The following is a 23347-nucleotide window of genomic DNA, read 5'->3' on the forward strand; positions in this document are numbered from 1 at the left end:
GATGCCTGTTCCCATGAGAACTAAAAAGAGTGGCCAATAAAAAGTTTCTCCATAACTGGCAAATTCCAGTGCTGATTTTTTTTTTTTTTTTTTATTTTTTTTTTTTTTTTTTTTTATTTTTTTTTTTTTTTTTTATTTTTTTTTTTTTTTTTTTTTTATTTTTTTTTTTTTTTTGTTTTTTTTTTTTTTTTTTTTTTTTTTTATTTTTTTTTTTTTTATTTTTTTTTTTTTTTGTTTTTTTTTTTTTTTTATTTTTTTTTTTTTTTGTTTTTTTTTTTTTTTATTTTTTTTTTTTTTATTTTTTTTTTTTTTTTATTTTTTTTATTAATTATTTATTTTTATTTTTTCCCCCACAAAATTCGAGCATATATCCTATGATCCACTTCCGCTTCCATGGTTCCATCCGCTGCCAGATCCACTCCCAGATATCTAAAACACTTTACTTCCTCCAGTTTTTCTCCATTCAAACTTACCTCCCAACTGACTTGACCCTCAACCCTACTGTACCTAATAACCTTGCTCTTATTCACATTTACTCTTAACTTTCTTCTTTCACACACTTTACCAAACTCAGTCACCAGCTTCTGCAGTTTCTCACATGAATCAGCCACCAGCGCTGTATCATAAGCGAACAACAATAATTGGTATACATGGGGCGTTCAGTGTTGTAAATGCAAATGATGAAGAGCTTGTAGATTTATGTGCTGAAAAAGGTCTGGTGATTGGGAATACCTGGTTTAAAAAGCGAGATAAACTGGAGGAAGTGAAGTGTTTTAGATATCTGGGAGTGGATCTGTCAGCGGATGGAACCATGGAAGCGGAAGTGGATCATAGGGTGGGGGAGGGGGCGAAAATTTTGGGAGCCTTGAAAAATGTGTGGAAGTCGAGAACATTATCTCGGAAAGCAAAAATGGGTATGTTTGAGGGAATAGTGGTTCCAACAATGCTGTATGGTTGCGAGGCGTGGGCTATGGATAGAGATGTGCGCAGGAGGATGGATGTGCTGGAAATGAGATGTTTGAGGACAATGTGTGGTGTGAGGTGGTTTGAGCGAGTAAGTAACGTAAGGGTAAGAGAGATGTGTGGAAATAAAAAGAGCGTGGTTGAGAGAGCAGAAGAGGGTGTTTTGAAATGGTTTGGGCACATGGAGAGAATGAGTGAGGAGAGATTGACCAAGAGGATATATGTGTCGGAGGTGGAGGGAACGAGGAGAAGAGGGAGACCAAATTGGAGGTGGAAAGATGGAGTGAAAAAGATTTTGTGTGATCGGGGCCTGAACATGCAGGAGGGTGAAAGGAGGGCAAGAAATAGAGTGAATTGGAGTCATGTGGTATACAGGGGTTGATGTGCTGTCAGTGGATTGAAGCAAGGCATGTGAAGCGTCTGGGGTAAACCATGGAAAGCTGTGTAGGTATGTATATTTGCGTGTGTGGACGTGTGTATGTACATGTGTATGGGGGGGGGGTTGGGCCATTTCTTTCGTCTGTTTCCTTGCGCTACCTCGCAAACGCGGGAGACAGCGACAAAGTATAAAAAAAAAAAAAAAAAAAAAATACATAAGTATACGTATGTAAGTAGGAGAGTTGGCCAGAGAGCGTTATTGGATTACGTGTTAATTGACAGGCATGCGAAAGAGAGACTTTTGGATGTTAATGTGCTGAGAGGTGCAAATGGAGGGATGTCTGATCATTATCTTGTGGAGGCGAAGGTGAAGATTTGTATGGGTTTTCAGAAAAGAAGAGAGAATGTTGGGGTGAAGAGGGTGGTGAGAGTAAGTGAGCTTGGGAAGGAGACTTGTGTGAGGAAGTACCAGGAGAGACTGAGTACAGAATGGAAAAAGGTGAGAACAAAGGAGGTAAGGGGAATGGGGAAGGAATGGGATGTATTTAGGGAAGCAGTGATGGCTTGCGCAAAAGATGCTTGTGGCATGAGAAGCGTGGAAGGTGGGTTGATTAGAAAGGGTAGTGAGTGGTGGGATGAAGAAGTAAGATTATTAGTGAAAGAGAAGAGAGAGGCATTTGGACAATTTTTGCAGGGGAAAAATGCAAATGAGTGGGAGATGTATAAGAGAAAGAGGCAGCAGGTCAAGAGAAAGGTGTAAGAGGTGAAAAAGAGGGCAAATGAGAGTTGGGGTTAGAGAGTATCATCAAATTTTAGGGAGAATAAAAAGATGTTCTGGAAGGAGGTAAATAAAGTGCGTAAGACAAGGGAGGAAATGGGAACTTCAGTGAAGGGGGCTAATGGGGAGGTGATAACAAGTAGTGGTGATGTGGGAAGGAGATGGAGTGAGTATTTTGAAGGTTTGTTGAATGTGTTTGATGATAGAGTGGCAGATATAGGGTGTTTTGGTCGAGGTGGTGTGCAGGGGTGTGTGATGTCTCCATGGTTGTTTAATATGTTTATGGATGGGGTTGTTAGGGAGGTGAATGCAAGAGTTTTGGAAATAGGGGCAAGTATGAAGTCTGTTGGGGATGAGAGAGCTTGGGAAGTGAGTCAGTTGTTGTTCGCTGATGATACAGCGCTGGTGGCTGATTCATGTGAGAAACTGCAGAAGCTGGTGACTGAGTTTGGTAAAGTGTGTGAAAGAAGAAAGTTAAGAGTAAATGTGAATAAGAGCAAGGTTATTAGGTACAGTAGCGTTGAGGGTCAAGTCAATTGGGAGGTGAGTTTGAATGGAGAAAAACTGGAGGAAGTAAAGTGTTTTAGATATCTGGGAGTGGATCTGGCAGCAGATGGAACCATGGAAGCGGAAGTGGATCATAGGATGGGGGAGGGGGCGAAAATTCTGGGAGCCTTGAAGAATGTGTGGAAGTCGAGAACATTATCTCGGAAAGCAAAAATGGGTATGTTTGAAGGAATAGTGGTTCCAACAATGTTGTATGGTTGCGAGGCGTGGGCTATGGATAGAGTGGTGCGCAGGAGGATGGATGTGCTGGAAATGAGATGTTTGAGGACAATGTGTGGTGTGAGGTGGTTTGATCGAGTAAGTAACGTAAGGGTAACAGAGATGTGTGGAAATAAAAAGAGCGTGGTTGAGAGAGCAGAAGAGGGTGTTTTGAAATGGTTTGGGCACATGGAGAGAATGAGTGAGGAAAGATTGACCAAGAGGATATATGTGTCGGAGGTGGAGGGAACGAGGAGAAGAGGGAGACCAAATTGGAGGTGGAAAGATGGAGTGAAAAAGATTTTGTGTGATCGGGGCCTGAACATGCAGGAGGGTGAAACGAGGGCAAGGAATAGAGTGAATTGGAGCGATGTGGTATACCGGGGTTGACGTGCTGTCAGTGGATTGAATCAGGGCATGTGAAGCGTCTGGGTTAAACCATGGAAAGCTGTGTAGGTATGTATATTTGCGTGTGTGGACGTATGTATATACATGTGTATGGGGGTGGGTTGGGCCATTTCTTTCGTCTGTTTCCTTGCGCTATCTCGCAAACGCGGGAGACAGCGACAAAGCAAAAAAAGAAAAAAAAAAAAAAACAGAAGAGGTAGTAAAAGCTTTGCAGAAGATGAAAGCCAGCAAGGCAGCAGGTTTGGATGGTATTACAGTGGAATTTATTAAAAAAGGGGGTGACTGTATTGTTGACTGGTTGGTAAGTTTATTTAATGTATGTATGATTCATGGTGAGGCGCCTGAGGATTGGCAGAATGCTTGCATAGTGCCACTGTACAAAGGCAAAGGGGATAAGAGTGAGTGCTCAAATTACAGAGGTATAAGTTGATAGAGTTGATAGAGATGCTCTGTGGAAGGTATTAAGAATATATGGTGTGGGAGCCAGGTTGTTAGAAGCAGTGAAAAGTTTCTATCGAGGATGTAAGGCATGTGTACGTGTAGGAAGAGAGGAAAGTGATTGGTTCTCAGTGAATGTAGGTTTGCAGCAGGGGTGTGTGATGTCTCCATGGTTGTTTAATTTGTTTATGGATGGGGTTGTTAGGGAGGTGAATGCAAGAGTTTTGGAAAGAGGGGCAAGTATGAAGTCTGTTGGGGACGAGAGAGCTTGGGAAGCGAGTCAGTTGTTGTTCGCTGATGATACAGCGCTGGTGGCTGATTCATGAAAGAAACTGCAGAAGCTGGTGACTGAGTTTGGTAAAGTGTGTGAAAGAAGAAAGTTAAGAGTAAATGTGAATAAGAGCAAGGTAATTAGGTACAGTAGGGTTGAGGGTCAAGTCAATTGGGGAGGTAAGTTTGAATGGAGAAAAACTGGAGGAAGTAAAGTGTTTTAGATATCTGGGAGTGGATCTGGCAGCGGATGGAACCATGGAAGCGGAAGTGGATCATAGGGTGGGGGAGGGGACGAAAATCCTGGGAGCCTTGAAGAATGTGTGAAAGTCGAGAACATTATCTCAGAAAGCAAAAATGGGTATGTTTGAAGGAATAGTGGTTCCAACAATGTTGTATGGTTGCGAGGCGTGGGCTATGGATAGAGTGGTGCGCAGGAGGATGGATGTGCTGGAAATGAGATGTTTGAGGACAATGTGTGGTGTGAGGTGGTTTGATCGAGTAAGTAACGTAAGGGTAAGAGAGATGCGTGGAAATAAAAAGAGCGTGGTTGAGAGAGCAGAAGAGGGTGTTTTGAAATGGTTTGGGCACATGGAGAGAATGAGTGAGGAAAGATTGACCAAGAGGATATATGTGTCGGAGGTGGAGGGAACGAGGAGAAGAGGGAGACCAAATTGGAGGTGGAAAGATGGAGTGAAAAAGATTTTGTGTGATCGGGGCCTGAACATGCAGGAGGGTGAAAGGAGGGCAAGGAATAGAGTGAATTGGAGCGATGTGGTATACCGGGGTTGACGTGCTGTCAGTGGATTGAATCAGGGCATGTGAAGCGTCTGGGTTAAACCATGGAAAGCTGTGTAGGTATGTATATTTGCGTGTGTGGACGTATGTATATACATGTGTATGGGGGTGGGTTGGGCCATTTCTTTCGTCTGTTTCCTTGCGCTATCTCGCAAACGCGGGAGACAGCGACAAAGCAAAAAAAGAAAAAAAAAAAAACAGAAGAGGTAGTAAAAGCTTTGCAGAAGATGAAAGCCAGCAAGGCAGCAGGTTTGGATGGTATTGCAGTGGAATTTATTAAAAAAGGGGGTGACTGTATTGTTGACTGGTTGGTAAGTTTATTTAATGTATGTATGATTCATGGTGAGGTGCCTGAGGATTGGCAGAATGCTTGCATAGTGCCACTGTACAAAGGCAAAGGGGATAAGAGTGAGTGCTCAAATTACAGAGGTATAAGTTGATAGAGTTGATAGAGATGCTCTGTGGAAGGTATTAAGAATATATGGTGTGGGAGCCAGGTTGTTAGAAGCAGTGAAAAGTTTTTATCGAGGATGTAAGGCATGTGTACATGTAGGAAGAGAGGAAAGTGATTGGTTCTCAGTGAATGTAGGTTTGCAGCAGGGGTGTGTGATGTCTCCATGGTTGTTTAATTTGTTTATGGATGGGGTTGTTAGGGAGGTGAATGCAAGAGTTTTGGAAAGAGGGGCAAGTATGAAGTCTGTTGGGGACGAGAGAGCTTGGGAAGTGAGTCAGTTGTTGTTCGCTGATGATACAGCGCTGGTGGCTGATTCATGTAAGAAACTGCAGAAGCTGGTGACTGAGTTTGGTAAAGTGTGTGAAAGAAGAAAGTTAAGAGTAAATGTGAATAAGAGCAAGGTAATTAGGTACAGTAGGGTTGAGGGTCAAGTCAATTGGGGAGGTAAGTTTGAATGGAGAAAAACTGGAGGAAGTAAAGTGTTTTAGATATCTGGGAGTGGATCTGGCAGCGGATGGAACCATGGAAGCGGAAGTGGATCATAGGGTGGGGGAGGGGACGAAAATCCTGGGAGCCTTGAAGAATGTGTGAAAGTCGAGAACATTATCTCAGAAAGCAAAAATGGGTATGTTTGAAGGAATAGTGGTTCCAACAATGTTCTATGGTTGCGAGGCGTGGGCTATGGATAGAGTTGTGCGCAGGAGGATGGATGTGCTGGAAATGAGATGTTTGAGGACAATGTGTGGTGTGAGGTGGTTTGATCGAGTAAGTAACGTAAGGGTAAGAGAGATGCGTGGAAATAAAAAGAGCGTGGTTGAGAGAGCAGAAGAGGGTGTTTTGAAATGGTTTGGGCACATGGAGAGAATGAGTGAGGAAAGATTGACCAAGAGGATATATGTGTCGGAGGTGGAGGGAACGAGGAGAAGAGGGAGACCAAATTGGAGGTGGAAAGATGGAGTGAAAAAGATTTTGTGTGATCGGGGCCTGAACATGCAGGAGGGTGAAAGGAGGGCAAGGAATAGAGTGAATTGGAGCGATGTGGTATACCGGGGTTGACGTGCTGTCAGTGGATTGAATCAGGGCATGTGAAGCGTCTGGGGTAAACCATGGAAAGCTGTGTAGGTATGTATATTTGCGTGTGTGGACGTCTGTATATACATGTGTATAGGTGTGGGTTGGGCCATTTCTTTCATCTGTTTCCTTGCGCTGCCTCGCAAACGCGGGAGACAGCGGCAAAAAAAAAAAAAAAAAAAAGTTTGTTGAGTATTCCTGGTAAATTATATGGGAGGGTATTGATTGAGAGGGTGAAGGCATGTACAGAGCATCAGATTGGGGAAGAGCAGTGTGGTTTCAGAAGTGGTAGAGGATGTGTGGATCACGTGTTTGCTTTGAAGAATGTATGTGAGAAATACTTAGAAAAGCAAATGGATTTGTATGTAGCATTTATGGATCTGGAGATGGCATATGATAGAGTTGATAGAGATGCTCTGTGGAAGGTACTAAGAATATATGGTGTGGGAGGCAAGTTATCAGAAGCAGTTAAAAGTTTTTATCGAGGATGTAAGACATGTGTACGTGTAGGAAGAGAGGAAAGTGATTGGTTCACAGTGAATGTAGGTTTGCGGCAGGGGTGTGTGATGTCTCCATGGTTGTTTAATTTGTTTATGGATGGGGTTGTTAGGGAGGTGAATGCAAGAGTTTTGGAAAGAGGGGCAAGTATGCAGTCTGTTGGGGATGAGAGAGCTTGGGAAGTGAATTGTAAGATGTATTATACAAACACTAAGTAATAAAATCCGTGAGGAAATTCAAGCAATAATAACCAATCAAAGCAGCCAGCTGTGAGGGTCCATAAAAGAGGAACAAGAATGAATGGGGAAGGGGAAGAAGGAGTTATGGTACTTATTCCTCAGCCCACCTTTCCACCACCCACCACATTCATACTAACTATAAATGTACTGGATTCCACGTCAAAGATAAAAAGACTTAACATAATTAGGTTCGGTACGGTAGAGATGTTTCCAGAAAAAAGGCTTAAATATCTTGTTTTTCTTCTGTATGTACTAAAATGTAAGGTCAGCTTGTACAACATAAAATACTCCAATCATATTAAGTTGGCAAATAAGCTCCATCCCCTTTCACTTGATTGCTTGGTTGGAATTTTCAATACTCTATCAATTTACAACTTATTACTTCAGCAGTATTTTCTCAGGTTAAACTGCTCACTGAAATAGGAACTTTTCTTTATTCTACCTATCTACCTATATCATCGATGCCTGTTCCCATGAGAACTAAAAAGAGTGGCCAATAAAAAAGTTTCTCCATAACTGGCAAATTCCAGTGCTGATTTTTTGCCTTTAGGACTAACGTTTAAGAGGGCAATTCTAGTGCAATGTTTTCAGTTTCCTATCTTATGTTCCAACTGACTACTTCTACCTAATGTCCAATTCATTTTCAATCAATTTGAAACTAGAAAAAAATACTGAATTTTCATTTACATACTTGATAATGTTAATATCTAGATGAGAATATAAAGTAATCATAAAGGTGTGAGTGAAGAATCCAGTCAAAATAGTCATCTGATAGCTCCTGTGATATTTTGGATTTATAACTCTGCCTCAGTCCACTTAAACAGGTGGTAACCAAACACACTTGCTACTCTCTCCCACCATTCCATTTCATGCACTGTGGGGGGATGGGCTTATCCACCAATTTCATCTGAATGGAATAATGACAAAGTTTAAACATACTAATTTGTATTGCCACAATAGGAGGAAATAATGACCCAGTGGAAAAGGTTACTCCCTCATCACCCACAACCCACACAACACCTGCCCCTCACTACCTAAAGTTTCCCTTTCTTCCTCACTTATTGAGTTGATTGACAACTGTTTCCTTTCCCCCTTCCCACTGTCCCCTATGCTTTCAAACAATGGCACTATACATGCATTTTGTCAATTCTCTGGCAACTCACAATGATCCATACATACAGTAATAATCCTAACTAACCAGTTGAGAACAACGCCACCACACCCTTTCTCAAGAAATTCTACTGCAATGCCATCTGCTTCAGCTGCCTTGACACATTTCATCTTATGCAGGCTTTCACCACTTCTCTCTTGACCAAAACCACTTGCCCACAAGTCTCTAGCTTTGCGTACCTCCCCAACCCAAAAACCACACATTTTTTACCCTACCATCAAACACATTCAACAGTTCTTTAAAGCACTTACTCCTCCTCTAACCTCATTTTTGCCTGTTACCTTTTCCTATTTGTAACTTGAAATTGTGGTGTCCAGAAAGCAGGTATCGAAGCTGCAGCTTGAACATGGGAGGCACTATGATCTATTACATCAACATTTGTAATGGCAGTGTCCAGAAAACACAGGTTAAGTGAAACTCAAACATGTGTAGGGTATGCAGTTTCATAAAGATGTATGTCTGTTAAAGTGCAGATTATAATCCAGCTGGAGCAAGGAAAAGAGGGTGTGGCTCCTTAGTGCTTCTCAAGTCTATACAGTGTAAATGCGTTTCATCACTGCTTTGTGGACAATGGAAAGGGGTGATTTGCGAGTACAATGACCTCTCAATCCACTCATATTTAAGAACTCTAAATTTACACCTATTGGATTTGCCACTCTTTTAGAATAAAGCATATGTTCCTTTTACACCTATTTAATATATGCAGGCTTAAGATTGGATTGACAATATCATCATTGGGCTGGTAGTGCAGTGGTGTGGCACTGCTAAAATTCTGCAAGAAGCATGTGTACACAACATGGATACAGTCTATATTCATGGAGTGCTACAATATTTTGTGCTGAATTATACCCCTTGCATTATGCCACCAAAGCATCTCTTAAGCTATCCTGTTACCAGCGGTGCTGAGAAGCAGAGGCCTGGACGAGCTTTAACATTATACCAGAGGTGAATGAATAGCTGATAAAAGCATACCCTTGGACTTAGTGAATCCAGTTTATAGATTATTCTTGATAATACACAGATCAAGGAGACTGCCAAAAGTGGAACACTAATCAGTACATCTAAGACCTAGTATTCCAGAAGTTTGGTTACAATGAGAATAGAATGAATGTTAAGAACGCGAATCGAACACCAAACTTACAAAAATGTTCCTGTCAGCATGCTTGTGATACAAGCAAAGGCACTGGTGCATATATGATAACTTTGCAGTGGAAGGAGAAGTGAAAACATTTGAGGCAAGTCTTGGATGGTTAATGAATTTTAGGAAAATGCACAGTTACCACAACATCATAATGACTGGTAAGACTGCTTCTGATGATGTGGCTGCCAAAAATTTCCTGAAAATCCTCAAAACCAACATGGGGAAAGGCAGTTCTTCTGAGCATATTTTCAATGTGGATAAGAATGTATTTTTGTAAAGTGAGTGTGAGCTTTTTATTTCTTCTTGGGGGTTAGTGGACGCTATAAAGTTTTTTTTTTTTTTTTTTTTTTTTTTTTTTTTTTTGAGAGAGAGAGAGAGAGAGAGAGAGAGAGAGAGAGAGAGAGAGAGAGAGAGAGAGAGAGAGAGAGAGAGAGATCCAAGCATGCTGAAGGGGGGATTGCATTGGAAGAGTTTTTGTTTCACTGAGCAAGTGCTGAAGGTCTGTGGCTGCTGTACAAGTGACTGCTAAAGTCATCTATAACCATACTGGTGTCTTGAGTGCTCTGCACTAGTTAAGAAACTGAGCACCTCAAGAGTAAAATTCTACCCATAATAAATGATAATAATCACTCTATTAATTATTCTAAAAGCACTAATCATGGATATATGGCTTACAAAAGTGTCAAGCTTGATGGAAAAGCCTATCAAAAGTACCCCTATTCTTTCAAGTATTGGCAGACCTTCCTCAAAACGTAAGACAGAGAGATGGATTTGGGAAAACCACTACAAGGTAAAGAGTTCCACAGTTAACTTAAAAGATGAAATGAAGCCAATATCATATAAGCTAAACCATGGGTTGTCATTGCACAAACAACATCCACTGGATGTAGCAACTTGTCATGCATTTAATCAAATGACCTGGCTAAAGGAGGTGGCATACACACTATTTTCACCCGCCATACTGCTATATTCACTAGTTACTGTTTTTTTTCACTGATGACTGGTACCTGCAGCAATCATCTACCTGATGGTAGGGCAGAAGTTTGTCAAGAGTTTGATTTCTACATGACAGAGATTAGCTGCCAGTCCTTTATGGCTTTAAGTATCAGAAATTTGTCAAGTGCGGAGCCAGACCTTTAAATAAGTATATAGTTCCACGTATCTTAAATCTTAAAAGATTCAGGTCTGGTCTAAATATCACTGCTCACTAGTTGAAAACCCTACATGGATAAACCTGAAATAATTAGCAAGATTACTGATCCTTTAAAAGCATAATTTCTCACCTGTAATAGCATTTGTAACTGAAGTGGAACTTGTGATGTGAACTGCTGTGGAGAAATTTGTACCATTGGCTGGTGATGAACTTCTGCAGGTGGAATGGTTGGGTAGATATGGGGTGTAGCAGAAGGTGATGATATGTGACTTCTGGCTTCATGCTCTGCAGTCCCAGGAGCTCCTGGTGTGCCAGCACGACCATGATAGTATAAACACTCATACCGCCGAGTATAAAGCATGGCCACCTATAAAAGTTTTATTCATTATTTTCAAAATAAAGATGAGTGTTTAAAAGGAAATTATCATTATTTAGCACTTTAAGAAAATTTCTTTATTCTAAACAATATAAATAAATGCTGTAAGACATGCTTACAGCAATAACAAACAGACCAACTAGCCTGATTTCCCAAGGAATATTAATTTCAATTTATCATACAACTCTCTCTCCTTTTCTGATATTCCAGCAGCTTCAAAGCTCCATTACAATTAGAAGAGAAAAACGAGAAACTCATTTTCAGTGAAAACTTCCTTGATGAGATTGTACTCCTTTTTGTCTACTGACAATGGTACAGCCTTGTAACCACAACATAGTGGAGTGTGGAAACACCAACAAAACAGCACTAATACAAACATCAAATTGCAGTGAAAGTTTCTTTTTTTCAAATGCACTTCAAAGTCTATGAACTTTACTTTTGACATACTTGCTGCTGTTTCCCAGCACTGTGAACAGACAAAAACAAGCACTCATTTGCTTGCATCTACTCTCCAGATAGCATTTACCTCCAATTGCCAACACATACCTAACACAAAACACACTTGTAACCTTCTGCAACTCCTCTTCATTCACAGCAAACAACTAAATATCATCCACAAACAGGCTTGTCACTAGCCACAGTACCTCCCCATCACATTCTACCTCTACAGCCCTTTTCCCCAGTTTTGTTTTCTTCTCTCTTATCACTTCATCCACACCACTGTTCAAAAGCTTTGTTTTCTTCTCTCTTATCACTTCATCCACACCAATGTTCAAAAGCTGCAGTGACATCACACAGCCTTGCCTCACACCCTCGTATAATGAAACTTTCGCTCAACCCTTCATCCAATCTTACATATTCATTTGCTCCTCTACAGAACACTTTCACACCATTCAACAGTTGTTCCCATACCGCATACTTTTCCAGTCATTCTCACCACAAAAATCTGATCCAAACACCTCATACCTTTCCTAAAATCCCCTTGCCCCTCGCTTATTCTGCATTCTGTCACTTCCATCACTATGAATCAACACTTTTCCAGTTATACTTAATAGACTTCTATCTATGTATCTATACCTCTCATGCCTGTTCCCAAATGAAACTCCCTCAAAGGGGTGCCAGTGGCAACAGTGTCTCCATAACTAGCGAACTCCAGTGCCATTTCTTAAGTCTTTAGTGTCTCACCCTTAAATTGCCATTGTCAGAGGACACCTCCAACACACAGTGTTTCCAGACACTCCTACCTAAACGTTTCTACTGACTACTACTACCTAATGCTCCTTCCTAATGTTCCTTCCTACTATTTCTATCTAAAGCTCCTGCCTAAATGTTCCTACGTACTACTTCTATCTAATGCTCCTGACATTTTGCCAAAAGGCAGGGATTGTGCATAGTGCTCAGCACTGGAAAATCTAGAGTTACAAAGAATGAGCTATGCGAGTTCAGCGCTGTCAAGTGTTATGTATGACAAGGAGAGATTGTATGTTTGTGGACAGAATGCCAGTAGTCCACATGTGGGTAAGGCAGAAAGAAAAGACAGCTACCTGGGTCAGAGGAGTGCAACTTGACAACCACTAAGTGCTGGCTCACTAAGCAGGCATTAATGACCCTTCTGATAACCAGGCAGGTAGTACTGGTGATATAACTACCTGGAAGTTGGCTGCCTAACAACTACTACCTACAGACTTAAAAGACTTAGTCCCCTATAATTGCTATATATATCCAAAGTACCTTTTTCCTTAAAAAAAGGAACAATATGAAGTTCCACCCTATCCTCAGACACAGTCTACAGCTTCCACGAAAAATTACATACCAAATGCAACCAGTCTATCACATTTTCTCCTACATACCTCAACATTTCAGCTGTAAACCCATTCACTCCAAGTGCCTTTTCAACCTTTAACATCATTTATCTCCCTTTTTACCTCTCTTCTTACCATCATACCCATGTATGTAAGAACTGCAGCCTCACCTTCTCATACAATTATCAATTCTTCAAAATACTCTTTCCATTTTCCTTCCACATCCTCCTTTTGGTTTAGCAACTCCCCTTCCTTACTTCTTACCCTTACATTTCCACTCATACATCCACCTCTTTCCTTTTTTTGCCTCCTTGCAGTACGATTTCTTATTTTCCTTACACATTTCATTAGACTTTCTTCCAAAATCTTCATCCATTCTTTCTCTGCTTTCCTTTACCAGCTTGGTAACATTTTACTTGCAAATCTTCCCTCCTCTCCTCAGCTAAATTTCCAAAATTTCCATTGGCACAATCGTTTCAAGCAGTCTACCATATGCATTTTTCTTCTCTTCCACAGCATCTCTAACATAATCTGTCTACTATGCATTTTGACTTTTATTCTTATCTCACAACCTTGTATCCAAGTACTAATTCTACAACCTATAACAATTTTTCTTTGAACATTTCAAACACTATTCACACATGAATGCATCCCTAAAATTTATTGCACTTTCATCTAAACTTTGTCACCCTTCTTTCAAAATCCTCCTTGCATTCTTTCTGATTCATCTTCATGCTTACCAACACTTTGACCCTTACATTCCTCCTTATGCCATACCTCCACTTCCCCCTGGTCCTCACTTCCACAAGGACTGCAAAAGAGTCAGAGTTTTCTGAGAATCCCCTTGGAACTCTAGCATCCAGCATAAACTTTTTCAAAATTTCATCTATTTTGCCACATAAGCAATCAAACCCTTTTGTTCTTCTCTTCCATCATTTCTCATTCACATATATATGTGAATCATCTTGTGCTGAAAAAAGGAGTATAAAGAGAATCAACCCCTTTCAGCACACAGCACATACATCAGCAAGAATACTTTAATTCTCATTTACTCCAGGCAGTCTCCATTTACTAACTATCTTGCTATTTTCATCACATTCCACCTTTGCATTCATCTTCTTTCTTTCATTCAAACCATTCGCCATTTCCCGCATTAGCGAGGTAGCGTTAAGAACAGAGGACTGGGCCTTTGAGGGAATACCCTCACCTGGCCCAATTCTCTGTTCCTTCTTTTGGAAAATAAAAAAAAAACGAGAGGGGAGGATTTCCAGCCCCCCGCTCCCTCCCCTTTTAGTCGCCTTCTACGACACGCAGGGAATACGTGGGAAGTACTCTTAATCCCCTATCCCCAGGGATAATATATATATATATATATATATATATATATTTATTTATTTATTTTATTATACTTTGTCGCTGTCTCCCGCGTTTGCGAGGTAGCGCAAGGAAACAGACGAAAGAAATGGCCCAACCCACCCCCATACACATGTATATACATACGTCCACACACGCAAATATACATACCTACACAGCTTTCCATGGTTTACCCCAGACGCTTCACATGCCCCGATTCAATCCACTGACAGCACATCAACCCCGGTATACCACATCGCTCCAATTCACTCTATTCCTTGCCCTCCTTTCACCCTCCTGCATGTTCAGGCCCCGATCACACAAAATCTTTTTCACTCCATCTTTCCACCTCCAATTTGGTCTCCCTCTTCTCCTCGTTCCCTCCACCTCCAACACATATATCCTCTTGGTCAATCTTTCCTCACTCATTCTCTCCATGTGCCCAAACCACTTCAAAACACCCTCTTCTGCTCTCTCAACCACGCTCTTTTTATTTCCACACATCTCTCTTACCCTTATGTTACTTACTCAATCAAACCACCTCACACCACACATTGTCCTCAAACATCTCATTTCCAGCACATCCATCCTCCTGCGCACAACTCTATCCACAGCCCACGCCTCGCAACCATACAACATTGTCGGAACCACTATTCCTTCAAACATACCCATTTTTGCTTTCCGAGATAACCAGAATTTTCGCCCCCTCCCCCACCCTATGATCCACTTCCGCTTCCATGGTTCCATCCGCTGCCAGATCCACTCCCAGATATCTAAAACACTTCACTTCCTCCAGTTTTTCTCCATTCAAACTCACCTCCCAATTGACTTGACCCTCAACCCTACTGTACCTAATAACCTTGCTCTTATTCACATTTACTCTTAACTTTCTTCTTCCACACACTTTACCAAACTCAGTCACCAGCTTCCGCAGTTTCTCACATGAATCAGCCACCAGCGCTGTATCATCAGCGAACAACAACTGACTCACTTCCCAAGCTCTCTCATCCCCAACAGACTTCATACTTGCCCCTCTTTCCAAAACTCTTGCATTTACCTCCCTAACAACCCCATCCATAAACAAATTAAACAACCATGGAGACATCACACACCCCTGCCGCAAACCTACATTCACTGAGAACCAATCACTTTCCTCTCTTCCTACACGTACACATGCCTTACATTCTCGATAAAAACTTTTCACTGCTTCTAACAACTTTCCTCCCACACCATATATTCTTAATACCTTCCACAGAGCATCTCTATCAACTCTATAATATGCCTTCTCCAGATCCATAAATGCTACATACAAATCCATTTGCTTTTCTAAGTATTTCTCACATACATTCTTCAAAGCAAACACCTGATCCACGCATCCTCTACCTTTTTTTTTTTTTTCATACTATTTGCCATTTCCCGCGTTAGCGAGGTAGCGTTAAGAACAGAGAACTGGGCCTTAGAGGGAATATCCTCACCTGACCCCCTTCTCTGTTCCTTCTTTTGGAAAATTAAAAAAAAACAAGAAAGGGGAGGATTTCCAGCCACCCGCTCCCTCCCCTTTTAGTTGCCTTCTACGACACGCAGGGAATACGTGGGAAGTATTCTTTCTCCCCTATCCCCAGGGATAATATATATTTTTTTTTTCTTTTCCTCCTTCTTTGCTCCGTCGCTGCCCCCCACGCCCGCGAGACAGCACAAGGAAACAGACGAAAGAAATGGCCCAACCCACCCCCACACACATGCCTTGATTCAACCCACCGACAGCACGCCAACCCTGGCACACCACATCGCTCCAACTCACTTCACTCCCCCCCCCCCCCCCTCACCCCCCCCGCACGCTCAGGCCCCGATCACACAAAATCCCCTTCACCCCATCCCCCCACCTCAAACCCGGACTCCCCCCTCCCCTCGCTCCCTCCACCTCCGACACACACATCCTCCCGGTCAATCTCTCCTCACTCACTCCCTCCATGCGACCAAACCACCTCAAAACACCCCCCTCCGCTCTCTCAACCACGCTCCCCCCATTTCCACACATCTCTCCCACCCCCACGCCACTCACCCGACCAAACCACCCCACATCACACACCGTCCCCAAACATCTCACCTCCAGCACATCCATCCTCCCGCGCACAACTCCATCCACAGCCCACGCCCCGCAACCACACAACACTGCTGGAACCACCATTCCCTCAAACACACCCATCTCTCCTTCTCAAACCCATTCATAGTATCATTCATATATCTCCATAAATGCTTCATTTTTTCTTATCTTGCATAGTCTTCATATTCACAGGTGCAAATACCCACGCATACGTCACAACTCCAATCTTTCCATTCATCCACATTATTCTTGATCCATTCCATTCATGCTGTGTAACACCCTTCCATACTCTAAGAGATAGCACAATTGCACATCCTTCTTTCCCTCTTCCCACATAATTTTCATTCATTCCCATCCATATCACTCTTCTTTCCATGCCATCCCACAACTTCCATTTATCAGTTAAATTTTCATTCCAAACACCCTGCTCAATTATATAAATTTCCTCAATCCACTACACATCAAAACTTTCACTCTTAAAATTCTCCAAAAGCTCCCTACTTGTACTCTTACCAGTCATCCCATTACCATTCAGACCCATCACCCTCAATCGTTCATCCCTTTTACACTTCAGAATAACTGGTGGACTCCAGTGCTACTTCTTACCCCTTAGTGCCTCACCCTTGACATGCCACAGACTGAAGGTAACTCCAGTGCATTTCCCAGAGGCAAACATATACATAATTATTTATTTATTACACTTTATCGCTGTCTCCCACGTTAGCAAGGTAGAGCAAGGAAACAGACGAAAAAATGGCCCAACCCACCCACATACACATGTATATACATACACGTCCACACACGCACATATACATACATATACATTTAAAAGTATTTATTTATTTATTATACTTTGGCGGAATGCTAGCATAGTACCATTGTACAAAGGCAAAGGGGATAAGAGTGCTCAAATTACAGAGGTACAAGTTTGTTGAGTATTCCTGGGAAATTATATGGGAGGATATTGATTGAGAGGGTAAAGGCATGTACAGAGCATCAGATTGGGGAAGAGCAGTGTGGTTTCAGAGGTGGTAGAGGATGTGTGGATCAGGTGTTTGCTTTGAAGAATGTATGTGAGAAATACTTAGAATAGGAAATGGATTTGTATGTAGCATTTATGGATCTGGAGAAGGCACATGATAAAGTTGATAGAGATGGTGTGGGAGGCAAGTTGTTAGAAGCAGTGAAAAGTTTTTATCGAGGATGTAAGGCATGTGTACGAGTAGGAAGAGAGGAAAGTGATTGATTCTCAGTGAATGTTGGTTTGCGGCAGGGGTGCGTGATGTCTCCATGGTTGTTTAATTTGTTTATGGATGGGGTTGTTAGGGAGGTGAATGCAAGAGTTTTGGAAAGAGGGGCAAGTATGCAGTCTGTTGTGGATGAGAGAGCTTGGGAAGTGAATCAGTTGTTGTTCGCTGAGGATACAGTGCTGGTGGCTGATTCGGGTGAGAAACTGCAGAAGCTGGTGACTGAGTTTGGTAAAGTGTGTGAAAGAAGAAAGCTGAGAGTAAATGTGAATAAGAGCAAGGTTATTAGGTGCAGTAGGGTTGTGGGACAAGTCAATTATAGCCCACACCTTGCAACCATATAACATTGTTGGAACCACTATTCCTTCAAACATACCCATTGTTGCTTTCCGAAATAATGTTCTCGCCTTCCACACATTCTTCAAGGCTCCCAGAACTTTTGCCCCCTCCCCCACCCTGAGACTCACTTCCGTTTCCATGGTTCCATCCGCTGCCAAATCCACTCCCAGATATCTAAAACAATTCACTTCAAGTTTTTCTCCATTAAAACTTACCTCCCAGTTGACTTGTCCCTCAACCCTACGATACCTGATAACCTTGCTCTTATTCACATTTACTCTCAGCTTTCTTCTTTCACACACTTTACCAAACTCAGTCACCAGCTTCTGCAGTTTCTCACATGAATCAGTCACCAGCGCTGTATCATCAGCAAACAACAACTGACTCACTTCCCAAGCCCTCTCATCCACAACAGACTGCATATTTCCCCCTCTCTCCAAAACTACTATTCCTCCCTAACATCCCTATCCAGAAACAAATTAAATAACCATGGAGACATCATACACCCCTGCCACAAACCATCATTCACCGAGAACCAATCACATTCCTCTCTTCCTACTCATACACATGCCTTAGGTCCTCAATAAAAACTTTTCACTGCTTCCAGCCACTTGCCTCCCAACCATATATTCTTAATACCTTCCACAAAGCATCTCTATCAACTCTATCATATGCCTTCTCCAGATCCATAAATGCTACATGTAAATCCATTTGCTTTTAAAGGTTTTTCTCATATACATTCTTCAAAGCAAACACCTGATCCACACGTCCGCTACCACTTCTGAAACCACATTGCTCTTCCCCAATCTGATGCTCTGTACATGCCTTCACCCTCTCAATCAATACCCTTCCATATAATTTCCCAGGAATACTCAACAAATGTATACCTCTGTAATTTGAGCACTCACCTTTATCCCCTTGGCCTTTGTACAATGACACTATATATGCATTCCGCCAATCCTCAGGCACCTCACCATGAGGAAGTGAAGTGTTTTAGATATCTGGGAGTGGATCTGGCAGCGGATGGAACCATGGAAGCGGAAGTGGATCATAGGGTGGGGGAGGGGGCGAAAATTCTGGGAGCCTTGAAGAATGTGTGGAAGTCGAGAACATTATCTCGGAAAGCAAAAATGGGTATGTTTGAAGGAATAGTGGTTCCAACAATGTTGTATGGTTGCGAGACGTGGGCTATGGATAGAGTTGTGCGCAGGAGGATGGATGTGCTGGAAATGAGATGTTTGAGGACAATATGTGGTGTGAGGTGGTTTGATCGAGTAAGTAACGTAAGGGTAAGAGAGATGTGTGGAAATAAAAAGAGCGTGGTTGAGAGAGCAGAAGAGGGTGTTTTGAAATGGTTCGGGCACATGGAGAGAATGAGTGAGGAAAGATTGACCAAGAGAATATATGTGTCGGAGGTGGAGGGAACGAGGAGAAGAGGAAGACCAAATTGGAGGTGGAAAGATGGAGTGAAAAAGATTTTGTGTGATCGGGGCCTGAACATGCACGAGGGTGAAAGGAGGGCAAGGAATAGAGTGAATTGGAGCGATGTGGTATACCGGGGTTGACGTGCTGTCAGTGGATTGAATCAAGGCATGTGAGGCGTCTGGGGTAAACCATGGAAAGCTGTGTAGGTATGTATATTTGCATGTGTGGACGTATGTATATACATGTGTATGGGGGTGGGTTGGGCCATTTCTTTCGTCTGTTTCCTTGCGCTACCTCGCAAACGCGGGAGACAGCGACAAAAAAAAAAAAAAAAAAATATATATATATATATATCAAATTTTGCTTTGTCGCTGTCTCCCGCGTTAGCGAGGTAGTGCAAAGAAACAGACGAAAGAATGGCCCAACCCACCCACATACACATGTAAATGCATACACGTCCACACACGCAAATATACATACCTAAACATCTCAATGTACACATATATATACACACACCGACATATACACATGTACACATGGTTGTTTAATTTGTTTATGGATGGGGTTGTTAGGGAGGTGAATGCAAGAGTTTTGGAAAAAGGGGCAAGTATGAAGTCTGTTGGGGATGAGAGAGCTTGGGAAGTGAGTCAGTTGTTGTTCGCTGATGATACAGCGCTGGTGGCTGATTCATGTGAGAAACTGCAGAAGCTGGTGACTGAGTTTGGTAAAGTGTGTGAAAGAAGAAAGTTAAGAGTAAATGTGAATAAGAGCAAGGTAATTAGGTACAGTAGGGTTGAGGGTCAAGTCAATTGGGAGGTAAGTTTGAATGGAGAAAAACTGGAGGAAGTAAAGTGTTTTAGATATCTGGGAGTGGATCTGGCAGCGGATGGAACCATGGAAGCGGAAGTGGATCATAGGGTGGGGGAGGGGGCGAAAATCCTGGGAGCCTTGAAGAATGTGTGGAAGTCAAGAACATTATCTCGGAAAGCAAAAATGGGTATGTTTGAAGGAATAGTGGCTCCAACAATGTTGTATGGTTGCGAGGTGTGGGCTATGGATAGAGTTGTGCGCAGGAGGATGGATGTGCTGGAAATGAGATGTTTGAGGACAATGTGTGGTGTGAGGTGGTTTGATCGAGTAAGTAACGTAAGGGTAACAGAGATGTGTGGAAATAAAAAGAGCGTGGTTGAGAGAGCAGAAGAGGGTGTTTTGAAATGGTTTGGGCACATGGAAAGAATGAGTGAGGAAAGATTGACCAAGAGGATATATGTGTCAGAGGTGGAGGGAACGAGGAGAAGTGGGAGACCAAATTGGAGGTGGAAAGATGGAGTGAAAAAGATTTTGTGTGATCGGGGCCTGAACATGCAGGAGGGTGAAAGGAGGGCAAGGAATAGAGTGAATTGGATCGATGTGGTATACCAGGGTTGACGTGCTGTCAGTGGATTGAATCAGGGCATGTGAAGCATCTGGGGTAAACCATGGAAAGCTGTGTAGGTATGTATATTTGCGTGTGTGGACGTATGTATATACATGTGTATGGGGGTGGGTTGGGCCATTTCTTTCGTCTGTTTCCTTGCGCTACCTCACAAACGCGGGAGACAGAAAAAAAAAAAAAAAAAAAAACATGCACATAATTCATACTGTCTGCCTTTATTTATTCCCATTGCCTCCCCACCACACATGGAATAAAAACCCCCTTCCCCCTCATCTGTGCAAGGTAGCGCTAGGAAAAGACAAAAAAGACCCCATTTGTTCACAGTCTCTAGCTGTCATGTAATAATGCACCAAAACCACACCTCCCTTTCCACATCCACGACCCACAGAAATTTCCATGGTATACCCCAGACACTTCACATGCCCTGATTCAATCCACTGACAGCATGTCGACCCCGGTACACCACATCGTTCCAATTCACTCTATTCCTTGCACGCCTTTCACCCTCCTGCATGTTCAGGCCCCTGATCACACAAAATCTTTTTCACTCCATCTTTCCACCTCCAATTTGGTCTCCCACTTCTGGTTCCCTCCACCTCTGACACATATATCCTCTTTCTCAATCTTTCCTCACTCATTCTCTCCATGTGCCCGAACCATTTCAAAACACCCTCTTCTGCTCTCTCAACCACACTCTTTTTATTTCCACACATCTCTCTTACCCTTACATTACTTACTCGATCAAACCACCTCACACCACATATTGTCCTCAAACATCTCATTTCCCGTACATCCACCCTCCTGCACACAACTCTATCCATAGCCCACACCTTGCAACCATACAACATTGTTGGAACCACTATTCCTTCAAACATACCCATTTTTGCTTTCCGAGATAATGTTCTCGACTTCCAAACATTCTTCAAGGCTCCCAGAATTTTCATCCCCTCCCCCACCCTATGATTCACTTCCGCTTCCATGGTTCCATCCGCTGCCAGATCCACTCCCAGATATCTAAAACACTTTACTTCCTCCAGTTTTTCTCCATTCAAACTTACCTCCCAATTGACTTGACCCTCAACCCTACTGTACCTAATAACCTTGCTCTTATTCACATTTACTCTTAACTTTCTTCTTTCACACACTTTACCAAACTCAGTCACCAGCTTCTGCAGTTTCTCACATGAATCAGCCACCAGCGCTGTATCATCAGCGAACAACAACTAACTTACTTCCCAAGCTCTCTTATCCACAACAGACTGCATACTTGCCCCTCTTTCCAAAACTCTTGCATTCACCTCCCCAACAACCCCATCCATAAGCAAATTGAACAACTATGGAGACATCACACACCCCTGCCGCAAACCTACATTCACTGAGAACCAATGACTTTCCTCTCTTCCTACACGTACACATGCCTTACATCCTCGATAAAAACTTTTCACTGCTTCTAACAACTTGCCTCCCACACCATATATTCTTAATACCTTCCATATATTCCTTAATACCTTCTATCAACTCTATCACATGCCTTCTCCAGATCCATAAATGCTACAAACAAATCCATTTGCTTTTCTAAGTATTTCTCACATACATTCTTCAAAGCAAACACCTGATCCATACATCCTCTACCACTTCTGAAACCACACTGCTCTTCCCCAATCTGATGCTCTGTACATGCCTTCACCCTCTCAATTAATACCCTCCCATATAATTTACCAGGAATACTCAACAAACTTAAACCTCTGTAATTTGAGCACTCACTCTTATCCCCTTTGCCTTTGTACAATGGCACTATGCAAGCATTCCGCCAATCCTCAGGCACCTCACCATGAATCATACATACATTAAATAACCTTACCAACCAGTCAACAATACAGTCACCCCCTTTTTTAATAAATTCCACTGCAATACCATCCAAACCTGCTGCCTTGCTGGCTTTCATCTCTTGCAAAGCTTTTATTACCTCTTCTCTGTTTACCAAATCATTTTCCCTAACCCTCTCACTTTGCACACCACCTCGACCAAAACGCCCTATATCTGCCACTCTATCATCAAACACATTCAACAAACCTTCAAAATACTCACTCTATCTCCTCACATCACCACTACTTGTTATCACCTCCTCATTAGCCCCCTTCACTGAAGTTCCCATTTGCTCCCTTGACATACGCACTTTATTTACCTCCTTCCAAAACATCTTTTTATTCTCCCTAAAATTTAATGATACTCTCTCACACCAACTCTCATTTGCCCTCTTTTTCATGGTACAGGGAAGTATATTGCCAGTACTCCTTGCCTGGCTATCAGGAGAGCTAGTGACAGCTGCATAGTCAGCAAGCACTTCAGTGGTTCTCAAAGTTTCACTCCTCTGACCCAGATAGCTGTATTTTCTTCCGGCCTCACCCACACATGGACTGCCTGCATTCTGTCCATAAACATTCAATCTCTCCTTGTCAAACACAACACTTTACAACACTTAACTTTCATAGCTCATTCCACATAGCTAGATTTTCCTAGATTTGCCTTTTGGCAAAATGGTAGGAAAAACAAATAGCCGTAGTAGACAGAATATTAGACAAGAGCATTATGTAGTAGTGGAAAGTTGCAACATTAGGCAGTAACAATAAGTATACACAGTAAGTAAAAGTAATCAGTAGGAAGGAACATACAGCAGGAGCCTCTGAAAATGCTGCACTAGAGCTGTGCTCTACCAGTGGCCTTTTAAGGGTAAAGCATCA

At 42.2% G+C, this 23347-nt stretch overlaps 1 protein-coding gene across 4 annotated transcripts in view; it reads right to left on the bottom strand.

Moving 5' to 3' along the window:
• The window catches only part of LOC139756512 (uncharacterized), a 650205-nt gene that overhangs the window by 88497 nt on the left and 538361 nt on the right, over positions 1-23347 (bottom strand). For all 4 annotated transcript variants that reach the window (XM_071675967.1, XM_071675968.1, XM_071675969.1 and 1 more), the window contains one exon: positions 10656-10892. In XM_071675967.1, coding sequence (XP_071532068.1) covers positions 10656-10892 — 237 coding nt within the window. The remainder of the gene's footprint in view (positions 1-10655; positions 10893-23347) is intronic.

Source organism: Panulirus ornatus, chromosome 22 (assembly GCF_036320965.1).
Source record: "Panulirus ornatus isolate Po-2019 chromosome 22, ASM3632096v1, whole genome shotgun sequence".
NCBI classification, from domain to species: domain Eukaryota; kingdom Metazoa; phylum Arthropoda; class Malacostraca; order Decapoda; family Palinuridae; genus Panulirus; species Panulirus ornatus.